Here is a 21160-nt window from a genome sequence, read left to right on the forward strand (position 1 = left end):
CCAGAATTATCACCCCTATGGTAGTAACAAAGTAGAAGGCACCACCATCAGATCCTGTATTTATTTGGAGGAGAGTACCACCAGACTCCATTGTCACTCCCACTGCACGTAAAAGGGCCAATTCCCAGGGTACTTGGGATGCCCCTCCCCAAAAAAAGAAAAGTACGTGCATTGACACTGAAGCAAAGAGGGTTGCAGCGCAGTCTGCCAATCATTGGTGCATTGCCAATTCTCAAGCTCTTTAGCCCACCATGACAGAGAACATTGGGACGAAATGGAGGACCTCCTCCAGCACCTCCATGAGGACTGTAGTAAAAGAGGTCAACACATTGTTACAGACCATCACTAACACTTCGGTTCGCTGTGCCCTTGAAGCAGATTCTGCAGATCGAGGATTTAATGCTAGTAACCTTCTTCCGCGACATGCCTGATCTGATAGAGATATCTAGCCGCAGATTCCTTATCTTAGACCCCACCACGGGCGCCAGGCTTGATCCTGAATTTATTTTAGCAGTACTTCTGGCATTCCCAAATTTCAGTCCATCAAGCAAGTAATCAGGAACTACCACTGGCTAACGGTGAGAAATCGCATCAGATTCAAGACCTTGTGCCTCACCTTCAAAGCTCTTAACGGTCATGGCCCGGCGTTTCTCAAACAAACTTTTCCATTATCTACCTAAAAGATCCTTAAGATCTGAACAGAGACCTCTACTGGCAGTGCCGCGTACCAGTACGGTCACATGGGGCGATAGATGCTTCACTATCTCCGCAGCCAGACTTTGGAATACTCTCCCAAAGGAAATTAAATCTGCACCCTTGCTACTTCAGTTTAGGAAACTGCTGAAAACGTGGCTGTTTGACCAATAATTGGTCAGGGTAACACTTCCTAAGGCAGATAAATGCTCAATCAGAGATCTTTAGCAGAGTCACAGCGCCAAGACACCCACGGGTATATGCTGCGCTTTATAAATTTTTAAAATAAATAAATAAATAAATACTTCTGCATGTCGGTAGAGGGCATCTGGCGACTCCGTAGCAATGTCCTCTCCCGAATGTGACATCGATGGAGTCCCTCCCCGATGTGCTGACGTCAGTTCCTTCTCTTCTGCATTAGCAGATCCACACTGCAGTTCCTCTGGCTGTTTTTCAGCCCACTTGACTCAAGCCTTGTGAGCCCTTTGGACGACAAATATCCGTTACAGACCCTCACCTGGTTTTCTGGGTGATCACCATAACTCCAACGAATGCAACTCTTGTCGCCTGCTCCGACCGAAGGTGCGAAGACAACTAGTCAGTCATCAAGGTCTTCTAGTCATCCTCAGTACCCTACGCACTCCACGGACCGACTGCGCGTCCGCTCTAGGCGTCATTCTACTTCGCCGTCTGGTGGGAAGTCTTGGCATCGGCGGCAGGACTCTCCCGACGATGAGGCATCACCTCAGCGTCAGTCTGCTTTACTTAGTGTCTGGTGCAGCGCTGATGGAGCTTGACCGTCTTAGACTCTTTCGTCTGGTTTTTCCTTCTGAGGACCATGGTTGTCCGCTCTAGTCGTCATTCTCCTTCGCCGTCTTTTGGGAAGTCTTGGCATCGGCGGCTGGACTCTCCCGACGATGAGGCATCACCTCAGCGTCAGTCTGCTTTACTTAGTGTCTGATGCAGCGCTGATGGAGCTTGACCGTCTTAGACTCCTTCGTCTGGTTTTTCCTTCTGAGGACCATGGTTGTGGAGGTACTACAGTAGGTGTGGTGTGTCCCATTCTTATTTCAGACACGGTTCCCCTCCCTATGCAATCTAGCTGGTTACTTGACTTGGGTGACGCCAGTGGCTTAGAATGGTCTCTGGCCTCCTGTCTCCTCCTGATTTGGCTATGGAGTTCCGCTCTGGTGGACCTGCTCAATCGAGTTTCAGTTGTACTGGATTTACAATTTCCTACTGTGGAATTGTCAACAGGCACTTAACTTGGCTTTCTAAATCCTGACCAGTCTAATGTAGAGCCTGTACTTCCTTATAGTGACGGTTTTTTAGGCCAAGCCTGCGTAGGATGCGCATGCGCAGTCTCGCTGGCGAGATCTAATGATTTAGAGGAGCTGTCACTAGCGGGCTTTAAGCCTTGCCCTCTTTTCCATTGGCCCGCGTCACCGTTTATACTAAACGGTGGCCAGCCATTGGGAAAGAGGTTAGTGTGACATACACTTTTCTCTTTAAGGTTTGTTATCATTATGGGGCCAAACACATGGCCCCATAAAGATCAAAACCTTTTATGCCAAAAGGAAGTCAGACAAGCCCATCCAAGTGAGCCTTCTCAAAAAGAGAAAAGTCTGTGTCTGGCGAGCGCTTGTCTTTCTTTTTGGGACACGGAACTGTAGAATTCTGTAACATTAGTCGGTGGTCAAGACTGAGACGAAGAAGACTGACTCCGAGTAATGTATTTAACTTGACAGGATAAAACAGTGATCAGTTTCACAGCAGACAAAATGCGATCCATGTGAGGCGTTTCCTGTTTACATTTTATGTTTTACCTCTTCTAAGTTTCCTCAAGAGTATTTCATTTGCATTTTACCCCAGATATTTTCTTCTGTCGTTTTTTTTCAAGTCCAACAGGGCAGGGTGAACGCTTTCACACGTATCCTATTGTATATAGATGCGATTCGATTAAAATGTAAAGGTCCTCGGCTTCCCCAAACCTAACTAGCATTGATGTCCACTACCCCGCGAGGGTGTAACTGCGCCACAGGCTGGGCGAGGGTGACAGCAGTACCACCAGCTGACCATGTCGTGTGTACCTCTGCAACCAGTCTCCGCTTTTAAAGCTTCCATCAGTTGCATTCTGTATTTTCTCTGTTAACATTGTGACTTTAAGGTACAGTCTTGGACCTACTCACAGATTTTTAAAGTGCCCTGGCTGAAATCCGGGCTTAGTGAAGATGCTACACGTCACGCTCTGTAAACCCAATGACAGGACTCCAGTAGCTTGATACAGGCGTCAGGGCAACAGAAGCACACGTCTACGCTCCATGAGGCGCGGCACTTCCGGACGAGGCGCTAGCATTACAATGGGAGACGCAGGTAGAGAGGACGAAAAGGCCAGGAGCAAACTACAAATACAGCGAGGAGGCACTTCCGAGGGTGCGGGGAGGAGGAGCAACCTTGAGGTGGGCCGATGCCTGCCTGTTGGTGACACTACTTTGGTTGGAGTAGGAGCAGGGGGGCGGGCTCTCATCCCGGAGGAGGGGCTACCGCCTGGTGCTGCCTGCTGCTCTAGAAGAGCAGTGATGCCTGGAGGAGCCGCCCGCAGGCCTGGGAGGGGAGTGAAAGAGGTGAGTCCTGTTTTCATACAGCCAACATTTTGGAAGAGGAAAGTGAGAAATTGGAAAAAAAATAAGAACCGGGAGAATGTATTTCTCCCTTTGACTTCTATTGAAGGAGAAGCAAATTCCAGCGGGAGACATCCCACAAAAACTAATTTTGGCGTGGAAAATCGGGTGACTCCCACCCGAATCGGGTCTGTTGGCATTTATGTGTTTTACATTTACAGAGGCCACTATAGTGCACTCGTAAGCTATAGGGATACTTATAGACCGACATGCCTATGTAACTATTAATCTGAAGCCCTCCCACTATCTACCCTGACAGCATTCACTCCACACTTCCTCCGATGGTTGCTTTCATTGTTAATAATAAAATAATATTCGTAGCATTTAATGTTCAATGCAGGACAAACCACATACTACTTTATAACGAGTTTTAAGCTCTAGCGGGTATTTTTACCGAATGTATCATTCATTTTATTGATAGCGGAAGAATGAAGGACATGTAGATGCGCAACAATTAAAACTGACATTGTACACACTGGTTTTTCCAGCAGGCGCATTAACTAGTTTAGGCTGCCTTTAGAAACAGGTGTGGGTAGGAATGCGGAGGGTGAAGGGAGGATGCACTGAAATGTGGAGCAGGCAGAGGAGGGAAGGGATGTTGTACTCAGAGAGAGAGCGCAAGAGGCTGGAGAGTGAAACAGGAGAGGACACGGAGCGAGGCGCAGCAAAGGAAAACTCCCAGTGATTGATGCGCTGGGAGAGGAAATGTTGACGCCGGGTGAGACGTAATGTGTGGCCAAGGACCAATCCGAGTGAAGCATGCACACTCTACTCCTACTACACACTCTACTCCCCACTACACACTCTACTCCCCACTACACTCTACTTCCTACTACTCCCTACTACACACTCTATTCCCTACTACACACTCTACTCCCTACTACACACTCTACTCCCTACTACACACTCTACACTACCTCTCTACGCGCACACATATGCACATATCTTCTATACTACTATTATGAAGAGAGAACTCAACCCTTTGAGCCAGGTAAACTCGGGAACCACAGCGCCAATCCACACACCCGATACATCCTTGAAATTGTCAGGGTGTGTAGATGGACATAGCCTACATAAATTTAAAAAAAAACGTAAATCTAAAAATGTAACTTTAAAAACAAAATAGTTCCCTAAAAGTAGCGACGTAGCGCTGGCCGCGACTTAGCGATGGCCGCAACGTGCGTGATGACGACAGGCCGGGAGGAGCGGTGACGAGCGGCGAGGAGCGGCGGTGGAGTCCGGAGCGGGGGGAGGAGCGGCGGCTCAGGTAAGGCAAAGGCGAGGCAAAGAGAGGAGAGGAGGGGCGGGGGGTCGGGACGGGAGGGGGTCGGGCGGTTTGCCCTGCTTCCATCTGCTCAAGGTGCTATAATATAAATATGTGTCATCTCTTGATTTCATCCTGGCTTTTAAACTACAAACACCGCCTTTGCTCTCAAATTAATCTGTGTAATTTCTGCTACCACTGTTCAGCGAGGCAGGCTTTGCTTCAAGGGTTTTTCAGGGCTAATTGAAAGCATACAGCGCTTCCCCTGATTCCTGGCATAGAACTGCCTTCTCCTCTGTGTCAGTGCCAGTGTTTAAAAATGAGTAATTGGAGCAGCACAGCCGTAGCAATCTCTGGCGTGGACCAAAAGAAAGTCAAAGTGAAAAATTTAAGTGTTCTGGGCGGGCGGGGGCCAGGGCAGCCGGTTGGCCCTGAAGCCTCATTGGCCCCGGACAACGTTGGGGCGGGATATTTATATATATATATATATTCACAGCATCGGGCAACAAAGAAAAACTCCAGAATCCTCTTCAAGTGAAAAGCAGAGTGCATTTAATCCATACAAAAAATAATCATAGACATAATGCCGTCCATAACGCGTTTCGCTCTTCAAGGGAGCTTGTTCACATAACGCGCTCCAAAATGTTTTACCAATTTATAGGTATACACACAGGTGATTCAAATAGACACATGCCAAAAGAGATTTTTTTAAAACAAAATAAACAACAGACTAATGTGAGCGGCCATGTTGGGTGAGTAAGAGGCACAATTTAGAAGATGGGAGAATAAGGAAAACATATTTGGAGGAATATTTCTCCACAATGCATATTTGCACAAAATTGTGAATCGTACCTTAGTTTGGATTATTACAATAAAGATTCATGACAAGTGTCCATTTAATTAATTGATCATCATCCAAACAATAAACAATATATATACTAGCAGCTCGTCCCGACGTTGTCCGGGATGTGTTCTCCTTCCCATATAGCAGTAATTCCGCCTCAATGGGATGGTCCGTGAGTGCTGCGCACCTTGTTGTTTGGAGACCTCTCTGCCGAGTGAATGGCGCGCTTGGGAAGCCACGCTGCATGCCCACAAACGATGTATCGTGAATGGGCGCGCACAGTCAATGCTGCGCCCCATGTGACAACGCTGCACGGCCACAAACGATGGATCGTGAATGGGCGCGCACAGTCAATGCCGCGCCCCCTCTGACAAAGCTGCACGCCTGCAAATGACGGATCGTGAATGGGCGCGCACACTCAATGCCGCGCCCCATCTGACAACGCTGCACGCCCACAAACGACGGATCGTGAATGTGCGTGCACAGTGAATGCCACGCCCCCTCTGACAACGCTGCACGCCCATCGCTGACAGCACAACGCCAACGCCCACAAGGGACTACTTTACCCCTAAGGTACTTTGATCTTTCTAATGTATAATGAGAGCTGGAAGCACGCCGAACTCAGCGCTCTACTGAAGAAACCATCAGCGGACCCCACCAAACTCAAAAACTACCGCCCCATCTCGCTCCTCCTGTTCCCGACCAAAGTCATCGAGAAGAACGTCAACAAGCAGTTTGCCGCCTTCCTCGAGACGAACGGATCCCTCGACCTCTCGCAGTCCGGCTTCCGGGCCAACCACAGCACCGAGACCGCCCTCATCACAGCCACCGATGACATCCGAGCCCTGCTCGACAATGGAGAAACTGCGGCCCTCATTCTCCTGGACCTCTCCGCGGCATTCGACACCGTCTGCCACCACACCCTAGTGCAGCGCCTCAGCAACGTCGGAATCCAAGAGAAGGCACTAGATTGGATCATCTCCTTCCTCGCCGGAAGTACACAGAGAGTCCGCCTCCCTCCGTTCAGATCAGAAGCCACCGAAGTCATCTGCGGCGTTCCTCAAGGCTCCTCGCTCAGCCCCACCCTCTTCAACGTCTACATGAGCCCACTCGCGGCCATCGCACGCCAACACAACCTCAACATCATCTCTAACGCCGACGACACCCAGCTGATCCTCTCCCTCACCAGCGACACCGCCAGAGCCAACCTACACGAAGGGATGACAGACGTAGCCGAGTGGATGATGAACAGCCACCTGAAACTGAACTCAGACAAGACGGAAGTCCTCATCCTAGGCCCGTCGCCCTCCGCCTGGGACGACTCATAGTGGCCCACCGCCCTGGGCAGCGCACCCAAACCCACAGACCATGCACGCAACCTGGGCTTCATCCTGGACTCCTCCCTCTCCATGACCAGACAAGTCAACGCCGCCTCCTCGTCATGCTTCAACATCCTGCGCATGCTACGTAAGATCTTCAGGTGGATCCCCACTGAGACCAGGAAGACGGTCACCCAGGCCCTCGTCACCAGCCGACTGGACTACGGCAACTCCCTCTACGCCGGAACCACCGCCAAACTCCAGAGGAGACTCCAGCGGATCCAGAACGCCTCAGCAAGACTCATCCTCGACATCCCCCGACAAAGCCACATTTCCGGACACCTAAGAGACCTACACTGGCTCCCGTTCAACAAGAGAATCAACTTCCGTCTCCTCACCCACGCACACAAAGCTCTCCACAACCAAGGCCCAAGATACCTCAACAGCCGCCTCAACTTCTACACTCCCACACGCCAGCTTCGATCGACCAACCACGCCTTTGCCGCCGTCCCCCGCATCCGAAGAGCCACCACAGGAGGAAGGTCCTTCTCCTACCTGGCCGCCAAGACCTGGAACTCCCTCCCGACCCACCTCCGCCTGACCCAAGACCACCTCGCCTTCAGGAAGCAGCTCAAGACCTGGCTGTTCGAGCAGTAGCGGCCCCCCACACCCCCAAGCGCCTTGAGACCCTCCGGGTGAGTAGTGCGTTATACAAATGCTTGATTGATTGATTGATTGGGCAGCTGTATAGCCTATGTCCATCTGCTGCAACTCCCCTTTACAATGCTGTATTGGGTGTTGTGATTGATGCTGTACTTCTTGAGTTTACCCGCCTCAAAGGTTTCAGCTCTCTCTTTATAATAGTAGTATAGATAAATATATATACATCTGCATATCTATACAAGTACAAATATTAATGCATGCATACATATATTTATACATATATGCATACATATTCGTTATGTACATGAAAGTTTGAAAAACACTAATAAAAGCAAAGCTAAAAAGCCACCTGACTACAAACAGAATTGCTTTAACTTAAACGAGGGCGAGACCTATTGCATTTTCAATGCTAGTTTCGATATCCTGTTGGGTGCTTGGGCTAAACCTGAAACAGGGCTCCCTGTGTATCTCTCGGTTTCTCACAGGCATTACCCAGCCCTTGAGGCTCCCTCCTGTCTACTTCGGCATCCCTCTAATAAGAGGTTTGTGGTACATGCTGCCGCCCAAAATATTGTCTCTGGACATTTCTTGTGGCCTTGCCTGCTTCTCCAATGCCTTGTGGGACTCGGTGGGACGCCTCTTGCCCTCCCTTCCAGAGGAAGCCTGGAATGCTTGGAACGTGATGGGCAACAAGCTGTCTCACTTAACATCTGCTGTGGTATGGTTCTCCAGTATTAGGGGTGTCTTTCATAGATTCACATGCTTGAATATTCCCCGTCGTCGAAGTGGGAGTCCCACGGTACAGAAAATAGCAATAAATACTAAAAATATATATATATGTGAGAACATAACATAAGAAAAACTAGAAGTAAATACATAACTGAACCTCTAAAACAATTCCTCCATAGGAATGCATGATAGAGAAAGAAAACACTTGTAACATATCATTGTCATTATGTTAGTCCAAACTACAACTAACCAATCAGGCGCCAGCACCCTCTAGAACCTTCTCCTCAGAAGCTCAAGCCCTCAAATTTTCTACCGCACGTCGTGTGAATCTAGTCTCCCTGAGCTCTGCTCAGTTTTTTCCTCAACTGTTTCTTGTTTCCTGAACTTTCATCATGTCAAGTAAGAAGTCTTTATTCCGACCTTGCTCTTCTTGTGGGAAGTTGCGTCTTTCTAAAGAGGACCCCCACAAGAAATGTATTTATTGTCTCTACCCTGAGCATGAAGTAGGCAGCTGCAAGTTTTGTAGATCCTTTTCTAACAAGACTCTAAAGGACAGAGAAGGTAGTCTCCTCCTTTGGCTCCAACGTCTTAAAGACAAGGATTAAGCTTTGTCTGATGCTGAGAGTTTTCAATCTGGACCCTCCTCTACAGCCTCTAAGCGTGGTAGTGTGCAGGATATGCCTTCTCCTTTTCTAAAAAGAAGAAACTGGCCCTGCGTTTGGCCTCTGTGGTGTCCCCACCAGGTCCTACTACTGCTGCGCCCACGAGACCTGGCTCTTAGGCGTCTTCTGCTGCCTCACAGTGTGTTTCCACACCTAAACATGCTTCGTCATCGACGGGAGCGTCTACGAGCGTTCCGACGACGAGATCTGCAGTGTATACATCGTCAACGACGACGACACTGACGACGACGTCCGCTTTTAGCTCGTCGACGATGGGCTCGTCGACTGCCTCTACATCGACGAGAGTTTCATTGGCCTTTCAGACTGTCTCGTCGACGATTCCTATCACCTCGTCGACGAAGAAACCAACATAGTCGACGAAATCCATCAAAATGTCTTCGTCGTCGACGAAGAGTCCGTCGACTAAGGCTTCGTTGACGAGGGCTCCGTCTACAGGGGTGTCTACTGCATAGACCATTTCGTCGGCAGCTTTGTCATCTAAGAAACTTCCGTCGACGACGGCTCCGTCGACGACGGCTTCGTTGACGAGCCTACCGTTGATGCTGGATTCATCGAAGTCATTTTCATCGACGGCCATTTCAGCACCGTCAACGATAACGTCGACGGCACCGTCGACGGTGGCACCATCTTCTTTTGCCTCGTTGCCTCTTGTGCCTTTATCTACTTCAGTTTCTACATCCGTTGGCACCCATCCGACGCACCATTGCCGTACACTGTCATGCCACCAGTTGTCTGCTCCTGAACTGCAGCCTCCTTCACCTATGTTTGCCACTTCCTCTGAGCCTGACTCGGACTCTGGTAATGATGTGGATGACACTTTCGGGGCGGCCCTCAGTCCGTCTGATCTCATCATCAAATGTCAAGATTCCGGCAGTGATGACGAAGGCGACGACCAGGAGTCTCATGCTGAGGAACAGTTAGTCAAAGTTCCAATGGCTACTTTGCCTTTGTCTTTGATTTTAAATCTCCAGCATATGCTGGACGACTACAACCGGCGTTTTCCACCAACGCCACAAGGTACTCCTAGACCGTCACCTGCTGCGACTGCGACAGCTCCGCCACCTGTTCCACCACCTTTGCTATAGACGCCTTCACCCCAGGTTCAAACGTCGGTCAAAATTCACACTAATGTCTATCCACATGATGCGGATGATGAGGCGATTTCAGAACGGGATGACCGAGAGGTCCACGATGACACGGATAATGATGATGCCTCAACCGGCATTGCAGAGTGGGACAACTACCAAATGCAGACGCCCTCCCCTCAACCAGGAGAATCTGGAGATTCCCCTCCAGTCGATATTGCCAGTTTTCATCTGTTGATGGATCGAGCGGCTCCGCGCTGTAAATTGCCAAGGACACACAGAGATGAGGACTGTTTCCTCTACGATTTCAAAAATCAGCCTTTCAAACAAGTCCACACGATTCGATTTTATATGGAAGGAGGGAGTTAAGCTCATGCAGGCTCCGAATTAGTTACCTGCCCAAGTGCCGCTCCTTGAGAAGAAATATAAGGTCCCAACTGGTTCACCAGCATGCCTGGTCTCTCACCCTAAGCCGGATTCGGTTGTAACTCAAGAGGCACAGCGTCGGGCCCGTAATCCAGCGTCTCCAATCACCGCACCTCCAGATAGAGAAGGTCGGCGCCTAGAGGCCATTGGACGAAAATTCTCCACCATGGCTTCCACTACAGTGTGGGCGGCGAATGCCTTAGCCATCTTGGGCCACTACGACCGGCAGATGTGGTCGGACATATCTGCCCTAGTCAACCTCATCCCGGACGCTTCCAAAGCGGACGCTCTGCAACTCATCCAGGACGGACAAAGAGCATCTGAAGAGATGATTGACTGCGCAGTCGATATTGCGGGCACTGGTTTCCGCCAGCTTGCTATTGCGGCTGCCTTACGACGCCAGGGTTGGTTGAAGTCCACCTCCTCCTTCCAGCAGGAAGTTCAATCCAAGATCCTTGATATGCCTTATGATGGTGAATCGCTGTTAGGATCCCACATTGACAAAGCTTTGGAGTCCATTATGAAGGACACCGATATGGCTAAATCACTGGGCACTTTACAATTTTGAAAGCAGCCATTTCGGGGTGCACGCGGACGCGGCACTTCTTCCACTTTTCGAGGAGGACAATCTCAATATCGCTCCTACAATCAGAGCAACCAACGTTACTCTTCCAATCAACAGCAATCAAATCGACAGCAGTCTGCAGGAACCTCTATCTCTCTGTAATGGAGAGATATCATTATAACCAATTGGTCTACCTGGTAGCACAGTCAGAGTATAGACAGGCAACCACCAGGGATCGGCTTCCAATTGAACAATTTGTACGCCTAGGAAGGAGTTCTAGGGGGACCATTTCATTCATCTTTTCGCTTCTTAATGCTTCGACCACTGCTCCTAGTTAGAGATATAGAGTCTTTTGGGAAAAGGTTTTAGGCACTTCAGGTACTGTGAAAGAATGGACCATGTTATTTAAGGGCAACCCTAAGTACAACCGATCACTAGGCTTAAGGGAGGCCCACTATAAACTTCTGTATAATTGGTATCTCCACTCTGCAGAGCTCCACAAGATCTATCCAAACACCACGGACCGCTGTTGGAGGGGATGTGGACTCTTAAGGGACTTCAGGCATATTTGGTGGGACTTCCCCTCGATTAGACCATATTGGAATGAGATTCTGACCCAGATGAGATATCCTGGGTTGCCTCCTACCCCAGACGCCTGAGTTCGTCCTGTTGGGGCTACGGGACCCCGAGGTAAAACACCAAACGTTGGGAGACAGATCCATAATGTGGGGGCAGCCAAGATGGCACTTGCAGCAGTATGGTAAAAGCAAACAGCCCCCTCCATGTAGCAATGGCATGTTCGCTTCTGGCAGGGCCTAATGATGGAGCATTTGACTGATAAGCTCACAGACTCTCGGAAATTATTTGATTATATTTGGGGCCCACTGATGGAATTCTTGTCATGCGAGTCCACCACTGCTCTCCTGCCACCCTGGTACCCTTGCCCTCCATTTATTCCAGACAAGACTTCAAGGTGCTGAGCCCCTATGGTCACATAATGAGATGACAAAAGTGGCCGCAACAGTATACACCCCAACCCGTAAACCACAGCCTTGTAACTCCTTCCAATTGTTGATGCTGTGGTTATGCACACTCCACCATTGTTGTATTATGTAGTTGAGTTTCTAGTTTTCTCTGTCTTACTGATTGGTTCTGATGAACTCTGCTGGATGTAGTCTGTAGGAACCTGTATCCCATGTATTAACCATGGGATACTGTTCAATATAATAGCATGACTATGATCTATGGTTCACAAGGTGCTACTTTTCTTTGCTGTGTGTACTCTAATAAAATCAAGAAATACAGTTTGCGAAAAAAATAATCTGTGGCTTCATTCAGCCTCTTTAATACCCCGCCTTGAAGTGTATGTATTATTCAGAGTGGTGAAGCTGCTGCAGCATGCCTATTTCCAGGCTGTCACTAGCACCAGACATTGAACTTTTGCAGAGAAGCATCCTCACTTGCAGATTGATGCTTGAATGTGGGGAACGCCGACATAAAGCATAGGGGACAGAACATGTCAGTGGTTATCAGGAGAACCAGTCAGACTTTAAATCCAGTTTCCTTCAGTGAAGAAAAAAGGCATTGGAAGCAAGTGACTCCATAGAGTCCTACAGACGCAGAGAATAGGGCAGCCCTATTGGCGTGGATCAGAAGATTTTTTTTAAGAGGCTATGAGCGGAGGCTGCAACAGCACTTGCAGGTATATTTCCACTTTGGTAAGCCCCCAAAAGAAACCGCTAATTGGAAAGAAACATGTTAGTGATAGATTCCTTACCTTAGAATAACCCCAGGCAGTACCCCTGCGTGTCAGTAGGCGTCGTCGTACGGCTCCGCATATGTCGTTGTAGTCTCAGAGATGACGTTGCTGGAGCTACTTAGACGCATCCACGCGCGCTGACGTCAGTTCTTTCTTTTCCTGCACCAGCAAGCACAAATCCGGAGAGACCGGTACCCCCAGTCATTTTTTGTCTGAGTTTTTGGGGACTTTTGTCTCGTTTTTTTGAGTACTTACATTCCAGGTGCATAGGGATGCCTTGCGCGGCCTGTCCCCTCACGATTTCGGTGAAGGATCTGCACCGTGAGTGTCTCTACTGCCTGGGGCACGACCACGACTCTGAGTCGTGCCCCCAATGCCGGGCCAAGGCTCCGACAACTTTGGGGGAGCGGTCCCGAAAGTGGCTACAGGCCTGGGAGTCGGCTCGGCGCCTTTCCAGGTCCCGGTCCCATGGGAGGTCGAGGGACTGGCTGCGGAGCCATCACCACCATTCGAAGACTTCGCACTTGGAGTCCGGTAAGTTGAAGCACAAGAAGTCGAAGAAGCGCTGTCGCTCTTCGCCTTCCCCTGGCCGGGCGCGCTACGCAGCTGAAGGTGCGGTTGATGCTGCCCCTGCAGCTCCGGCGGAGCCTCCGCAGTTGCCGATGGCCTACTCGCCTTCTCCGGGTCCATTGGCGACTCCTGCCCAGTTGCAGGAGTTCCTGTCAGCCATGGCACGTGTCTTCGGACCGTCTGGCTCAGCCGATGCGCCTTCGGACCCCACGGGCCCGGCTGGAGGTCCTCATTCTTCGCTGGCTCCGGCCCGACGTCGTTGACGACTTTGGTCTCGACGCCGAGAGACCCCCATGGATCCATGCATGGATCCCCACCCATGTCGGTTGGCCCAGTACGACCTCCACCGACAAAGACGGCGCCGCCAACGGCGCCGGCCGTGACACCGGCCGACAAAGTCCCTGGTCTCCTCCCCGACTTGGAGACGGTGCCGAAGGGTGTTGACTGACACAGATTCCGACGCCGTTTGGGAATTTCTTTCCCTTTCTTCACCGACCTCCTTATGTTCCGCCTGTTCGGCAGGCTGTGGAGGACGAGGAGGACTGGGAGGGGTTTGAGGACCCTCTTGCAGCACAATGCGAGTTAGAGCTGGACTGGACTGGGATGAGGCTCTGGGGGATGCAGGTGCCCAGGATTATACTCCTGAACCTGGCTCACTGTCTCCTTCTAACGTGGCTATGGAGGAGGGTGGTTCATACTCTATGGTTTTGAGTAGGGTGGCTGAGGCTCTCCACCTCGAGCTTCCTACTGTGGCCGTCGGGACTATCCTCCTGATAGAGGTGCTTCAGCTGGCGTCTTCTTCTACGGAGCTGCTGCTGCTGCTCTTTAATGATGCACTCTCTGACGTTCTTATGGGCACCTGCTCCAGGCCCAACACTGGGGCTCCTGTGGGTAAGAATGTGGCCCGACGCCATCGCCGGACCGCGGGCGACCCCGTTTTCCTCTGCCAACACCCTACCCCTGAGAGCTTGGTTGTCCAAGCTTCTGCGTCCCCGAGCATGTTCTCTTCCACACCACCGGACATGGAATCCAAGAAACTGGAGCAGTTAGGGAAGAAGATTTTTTCTTCCGCACGTTTAGGACTGCGGTCTGTGAACACTGCGTGTCTCTTGGGCCATTGTTCCTATTTTTGTTTGGGATACGGTTGCGTGAGTGCTGCCTCAGTGTCCGGTGGAGGCTTGGACAGTACTCTCCTAAGCTATTGCTGAGGGGAAAGACGCAGCCAAGTTCACGATCCGTTGTGGTCTTGACACTGCTGACTCGCTGGGCAGGGGGATTTCCATGACAGTGGCGCTACGCCGACTTGCTTTTCTGGGGATGTCTAGAACACATTGTTGGACATGCCCTTTGATGGCACTCGCCTGTTCGGCGATAAGGCGGATTGCACGTTGGAGCGTTTTAAGGACTCGAGGGCTAAAGCCAAGTCCTTAGGCCTTTCGGCCGCACGCACTCCTTTCGCTTCTGCTATACGCTCCTTTCGTGATCAAGGAAAGGGCACCCAGGCACGTTCATTTCAGAGCCACAGGCCTGCGCAGCAACAGTCTTAGCGCAGCTGCGGACATGGGACCCACAGTGGCAGGTGATGGGGCCAGCGTGCGGGTCAGTCCACCCCCCCTCCTGCCACTGCCTCCAAAGTCCGGTGTTTCAGGCCCACCAGACGCCAGTAGGTGGCAGGATTCGCCACGACCTCCACCACTGGCACACCATCACATCGGACAGGTGGGTTCTGCAAATTGTCCGAAGGGGTTACTCCCTCCTCTTCGAGACAACATCCCAGCCACCACAGTATCACTGCATGTCGGGGGATCACTTTGCACTTCTCAAGCAGGAAGTTACGGCCCTCTTGGCCAAGGGGGCCATCGAGCACGTTCCGACACCAGAAGTTGGTTGTGGTTGTTAATCTCACTACTTCTTGGTTCCAAAGAAGGACAAAGGCCTGCGCCCCATCTTAGACCTTCGGAACGTCAATCGCTTCCTCCGGAAGGAGAAGTTCAAGAGCTCACACTTGCTCAGGTCTTGTGTGCCCTCGACCCGCAAGACTGGATGGTAGCTTTTGGACCTGCAGGACGCGTATTTTCATATCCCCGTCCTGCCGGCCCACTGGCGTTACCTGCGATTCGCGGTAGGGCAGGAGCATTTTCAGTTCACTGTGATCCCCTTGACCTTACCAGCGCCCCTCGGGTGTTCAAGAAAGTGATGGCGGTGTTTGCAGCTCATCTGCGCAGATCAGGGGTTTCAGTCTTCCCCATATCTTGACTGGTTGTTGAAGGCGGGCTCGCCCCAAACAGTCATCTCCCACCTCCAGACTACGGCCGACCTCCTGCATTTGCTGGCGTTCTCCATCATTGCGCTGAAGTCGCACATGATTCCCTCTCAGAAACTCCTCTTCATCGGAGCGGTCTGGACACAGCACAGTTTCGGGTTTATCCTTCCGAACAGTGAGTCCGGGAAATTCGGGCTATGATTCCGATCTTTGGGCCTCATGGCCCCTGCATCCTGCTAACCAACCATTCCAGGTGGCATATGCGGGCTCTGCAGTGGGACCTGAAGTTCCAGTGGGCGCAGCATCAGGGAAACCTGTCAAACTACGTTCAGATCTCAGAGGGCACTGCACAACAATTGCAGTGGTAGCTCACAAATCCCTCTCCCTTCCCCAACCCGAGCACAGTGTGGTGACGGATGAGTTGCTCCTGGGATGGGGTGGTCACATGGGAGAGGCAGAGATCCGTCCCGGACCCATATCAACCTTCTGGAGCTTTGGGCGATCCTTCTTGCACAGAAAGTATTCCTTCCCTCTGTCAAGGGGAGGGTGGTGCAGGTGTTCACAGACCAGACCACCGCCATGTGGTATTGCAACAAACAGGGGTAGGTAGGTTTGTGGACCCTGTGTCAAGAGGATCTGTGCCTCTGGACATGGCTGGAACGTCAAGGCATTTCCTTGACGGTTCAACACCTGGCAGGTTCTTTGAACGCCAGGGCGGACAAACTCAGCTGCAGGTGCATGATGGATCATGAATGGCGTCTTCACTCGGCACAAGGTCTCTTTCAGCAGTGGGAGAGCCTTGGTTAGATCTATTCGGCACAGAAGAGAACACACAATGTCATCACTTCTGTGTGTTGGAATTTCCAAGGCGGCACTCGTGGAGCTGCGGTCTATTGTACGCTTTTCCGCCTATACCATTTCTACCCAGAGTGCTGAAGATCAGGCACGACCGGGTCCAAGTCGTTCTTGTGGCTCCGGCTCTTGAAGAGTTTGGTATCCCGAGCTACTCAGTATGAGCATGGATGCCCCAATCCGACTGCCTCTTCCGGAGGATCTTCTGTTGCAGCAGCAGGAGATGGTCCTCCACCTACATGCGTGGATATTGAGTTGCGATAGTTGATACCTTTTGACTTGCCCCCTGAAGTCTGTGATATCATTCTGGCAGCCAGGCGTCCCTCCACTAATTCGGGATAGGCCTGCAGGTGGAACAAATTTGTGGCATGGTGCAGAGCAAAGGCTGTGGATCCCTTTTCTGCCCCTCTTACAGAAGTCCTTTTGTTCCTTCTTTCTCTGGCCAGCAGGGCTCTGCTCTGGACACTATTAAGGACTATTTTTGTGCAATTTTGGCCTTTCTCAGGCTCCCTTATCAGCCCTCTCTTTTCAAGTCCCCTGTTGTAAATATATTTCTCAAAGGCATTACTCACCTTTTCCCTCCTGTTCCGTTTGTAATGCCACAGTGGGACTTGAATCTGGTTCTTACCTATTTAATGTGCGCTCCCTTTGAGCCGCTTCACAACTGTCCTCTTCATTTATTAACTTTGAAAACTGCTTTCCTGGTTGCCATCACCTCCGCTAGGCACATGAGTTAGCTCCAGGCTCTTTCCTGTAAGCCTCCTTTTCGGTCGGTCCATCCGGACAAGGTTGTGCTTCGCACTCGTCCGTCCTTCTTGCCAACGGTTGTTACTGCCTTCCACATCGGTCAAACTATCACCTTGCCCACTTTCTTTCCGCCTCCGCATCCTTCCAGAGAGGAAGAGAGGCTCCACTGTCTAGACCCAAAACGTGTGCTCTCCTTTTGTTCCGGGTGGATGACCACCTCTTTGTTGGCTACGTGGGCGCCAAGAAAGGCCGGGCTGTACACACGAGGACTATCTGCCACGGGGTCATCTTGTGTATCAAGGCCTGGTATTCTCTGGCTAAAAAGGAACCTCCGGTGGGGTTGCGCGCTCATTCTACCAGGGCGACAGCAACTACTACTGCATTGGGACGTGCTGTCCCCATGCAAGACATCTGTCAGGCAGCCACATGGGCCTCGCTGCACACTTTTACTAAGCATTATTGCCTTGACCGTCAAGTCTGGAAAGGCTGCTTCTTTGGCCGTTCTGTTCTCCAGGACTTTCTGGTGTGATCTTTGTTCGCAGACCCATCACCGGGGTTTGTATTGCTGGGGTATCTATTCTAAGGTAAGGAATCTATCACTAACGTGTTCCTTTCAGATGAACAGGCTACTTGAATGAATTAAAGCCAATACACCAAAGACGAGCATACTTTTCTTTTTGCTAGATAAAACAATTTAAGTCCCCCCAAAAGTGCTGGCTGGACAATTCAGTACTTAGGACTATAAATGAGGATCTCTGGAGGAAAAATGTGGTTCCTACTTGTTGAACAAGTTACTTACCTTTGGTAACGATATATCTGTAAGAAACATTAGTGATAGATTCCTTACCGCCCCACTCTTCCTCCACGTTCTGCAAACTGATTTCTAGGGTTAAGGTCATCCCTTTCAGGGCCCTAGTTTCAATGCACCAGTGGTCAGTATCTTGCATGGCTCTGCGTTCCTGGTGCGGAAAGTCGTGTACAGAACTGACATCAGCGCGCGTGGGCGCTTCTAAGTAGCCAAAAACAGAAGAGTGTGCCTTCGTAGGAGAAGAGTGAGCAAGGAGAATCAGACTTGATTCTTTAGAAAGCCCTCACTCACCAACCTAGTTGGTGACATGCTTCATCATCGGAACCCACCAGGAAAGTCGAGTACCTCCCCGGTGTGCTTCGGCGCCAGGATTACTACGGAGCAGGTACTTTTTGTCAGGGTGATAAGTGATTGTGAAGTGAGTTTAATAGTGTCTTGGTTGTGTCCAAAAATAGTTTTATTCATTCTGCCAACCAGGCACGAGTAAAAGCAAATTGAGCGATGTATGTGCTGGATAGATTGATCAGCTATGTCTCACTGTGTGTGGTAAACATGTTTCTGCCTATATGGTGCTACTGGCTAGTTATTCTTTAGGACCAAGGTGAGGACCCCGGAGGTAGGAGTGTGCTAAGGCTCACCCTAACCAGGAGGTCGTTAGTGTGAATATGCAGGAATTTTTGGGGGGGAAACCTGCTGTTGCTGCAGGAACCTTTTTAGTGATATGAACACAGCATTCATAAGTGGAGTAATCATTAATAGCAAATCAAAAGGGAGAGAGAGGACTAGGTAAGCCAGTCCGGGTCCCCAGTTTATATGTAGAAATATCAATATAGGACTAGCTAGGTTGTGTTAGTGAGACTCAGGGGGTATATCTGCTGGCAAACCCTTAGGTTTGATCACGAAGCCCTCACACACCAACCTAGTTGGTGTCATGCTTCATCATCGGGCCCACCACAGTGACACCGAATGTGTCCCGGGTGTGCTGCGACTCCAGATTACTGAGGAGCAGGTATGCTTGCTGAGTGTGCAGTGATGGTGAGAATGAAAGTGAAAAGTTAAAAGCTATACAGGTGGTCCCAGTTCCCGAGGGTGAAAGGTAAATTTAATACCTGGGCCCCTGTTAGCAAGATAAAAAGGCTGTGGACGATGTGGAGTGTATTAAGAGCTCCTACGTCCTTGTGGTCTACATGTTTCAGCCAGGCCTTTTGATTAAAACTGGCTTTCCTCAGGACCAATGAGTATGTGTGAGTGATAATAAACTATATTAAGTGACAATGTGTGGTAAAAAGTGTCGCATTCGGGACACTGGAGCAGGACGATAGGTCGCAGGAGCACGCTGATCGGAAATACCGGTCTTCTTTCTCTCCCTGCCAAGTGACCCATGAGGCTTTAACAGCAAGTAGCAAGTTAAAGTAGAGGGAATCCCCCTCTTACACGTACAGCACCTTAGCGAGTGCGACACTTTTTACCACACATTGTCACTTAATATAGTTTATTATCACTCACACATACTCATTGGTCCTGAGGAAAGCCAGTTTTAATCAAAAGGCCTGGCTGAAACATGTAGACCACAAGGACGTAGGAGCTCTTAATACACTCCACATCGTCCACAGCCTTTTTATCTTGCTAACAGGGGCCCAGGTATTAAATTTACCTTTCACCCTCGGGAACTGGGACCACCTGTATAGCTTTTAACTTTTCACTTTCATTCTCACCATCACTGCACACTCAGCAAGCATACCTGCTCCTCAGTAATCTGGAGTCGCAGCACACCCGGGACACATTCGGTGTCACTGTGGTGGGCCCGATGATGAAGCATGACACCAACTAGGTTGGTGTGTGAGGGCTTCGTGATCAAACCTAAGGGTTTGCCAGCAGATATACCCCCTGAGTCTCACTAACACAACCTAGCTAGTCCTATATTGATATTTCTACGAGTAATCATTAATGACATCATGAGTCTCGGTCGGGGGGGGGGTTGGTGGCTAGTAGGCACACCGCCACCAAAGTCAGGCACCCGCTTGGTACCTGATGCAGCCCTCAAGTTACCGGTCTCCGCGTCTAAGTAGCTCCAGCGACGTCATCACGGCGACTCCAACGACGTACGCGGAGCCGTATGCCGACGCCTACTGACGCGCAGGGGTACTGCTGACGAAAGCTTTCCGGTTTTCCAGTCTGATGCCTGTAAGGTAAGGAATCTATCACTAACTAAAGTTTCTTACAGATATATTGTTACCGAAAGTAAATAACTTGTTCAAGAAGAAGGAACCGCATTTTTCCTCCAGAGATCTTCATTTATAGTCTTAAGTATTGAATTGTCCAGCCAGCACTTTCGGGGGACTTAAATTGTCTTATCTAGCAAAAAGAACAATATGCTTGTCTTTGGTGTATTGGCTCAAATTCATTCAAATGCTTTAACAATGTCAATTACTCATGAATCATAAAGGATCACTAATCCAGATTTGTGGTAATAGGTTCTTCATAAAGAGGAAGAAGAGTTCTTTGCTGGTTTTCAGGCATGGGGGTGGGTGGCAAGAAAGACCAAATCTAGGTTAGTGATAGATCTGGCTGTGTTCATGCGGAAGCTGCAAACATTACTGGATTGTTGGACCATTGAAAAGAAAAATTCTACTCTATTAACATTTTCAGGATTATGACGGCAGTCCTAGAATTCCTTCCCTTTTCAAAAACTTTTTTAATTTATTGAATCTGTTGGCAGCGAGAAGCCTTTACCAGGTAAGTGTAAAAACTCATGAAACTCTACTCATTTTCAAGTTGTGTCGTTATTATATCTATCATTTTACTTGACATTTATCCTCCTCACCTATGTATATTTCTTTCCTTCTTTCCACCAAGGCATGACCAAAGTCAAAGTGGGTAAAGAAGATTCCTCTTCTGCAGAGTTTCTGGAGAAGAGGCGTGCTGCTTTGGAAAGGTGAGTATTCCCATGCTACTTTTATTTTCTCTAAGTAGTCTTTCACAAGTTAACACACAGTTGTCGCACCATCTCACTGCTGTCAAATATGCACTGATGGGTCTGTAAGTGTAATTTTTCTTTGTTAGGCTGTTTTCAGAGGTTAGTAAATTCCATAATTCAGCTCTCAAACCAAGCAAACTATTGGAACACTAAATGCTTTTTAGGCTTTAAGTGCAAATAATAAATATTTTATTCTCAAATTTCGGATATATCATAGCCCTATGCTTGAGTC

The 21160-nt window shown here is 49.7% G+C and overlaps 1 protein-coding gene across 1 annotated transcript in view; it reads left to right on the plus strand.

The window, feature by feature from the left end:
• Nucleotides 1-21160, plus strand: part of SNX1 (sorting nexin 1) — a 672004-nt gene that overhangs the window by 224621 nt on the left and 426223 nt on the right. Inside the window, exon 7 of the mRNA XM_086959205.1 lies at nt 20808-20886. Coding sequence (XP_086815331.1) covers nt 20808-20886 — 79 coding nt within the window. The remainder of the gene's footprint in view (nt 1-20807; nt 20887-21160) is intronic.

This window comes from Lissotriton vulgaris, chromosome 2_2, assembly GCF_964263255.1.
Source record: "Lissotriton vulgaris chromosome 2_2, aLisVul1.2, whole genome shotgun sequence".
NCBI classification, from domain to species: Eukaryota; Metazoa; Chordata; class Amphibia; order Caudata; family Salamandridae; genus Lissotriton; species Lissotriton vulgaris.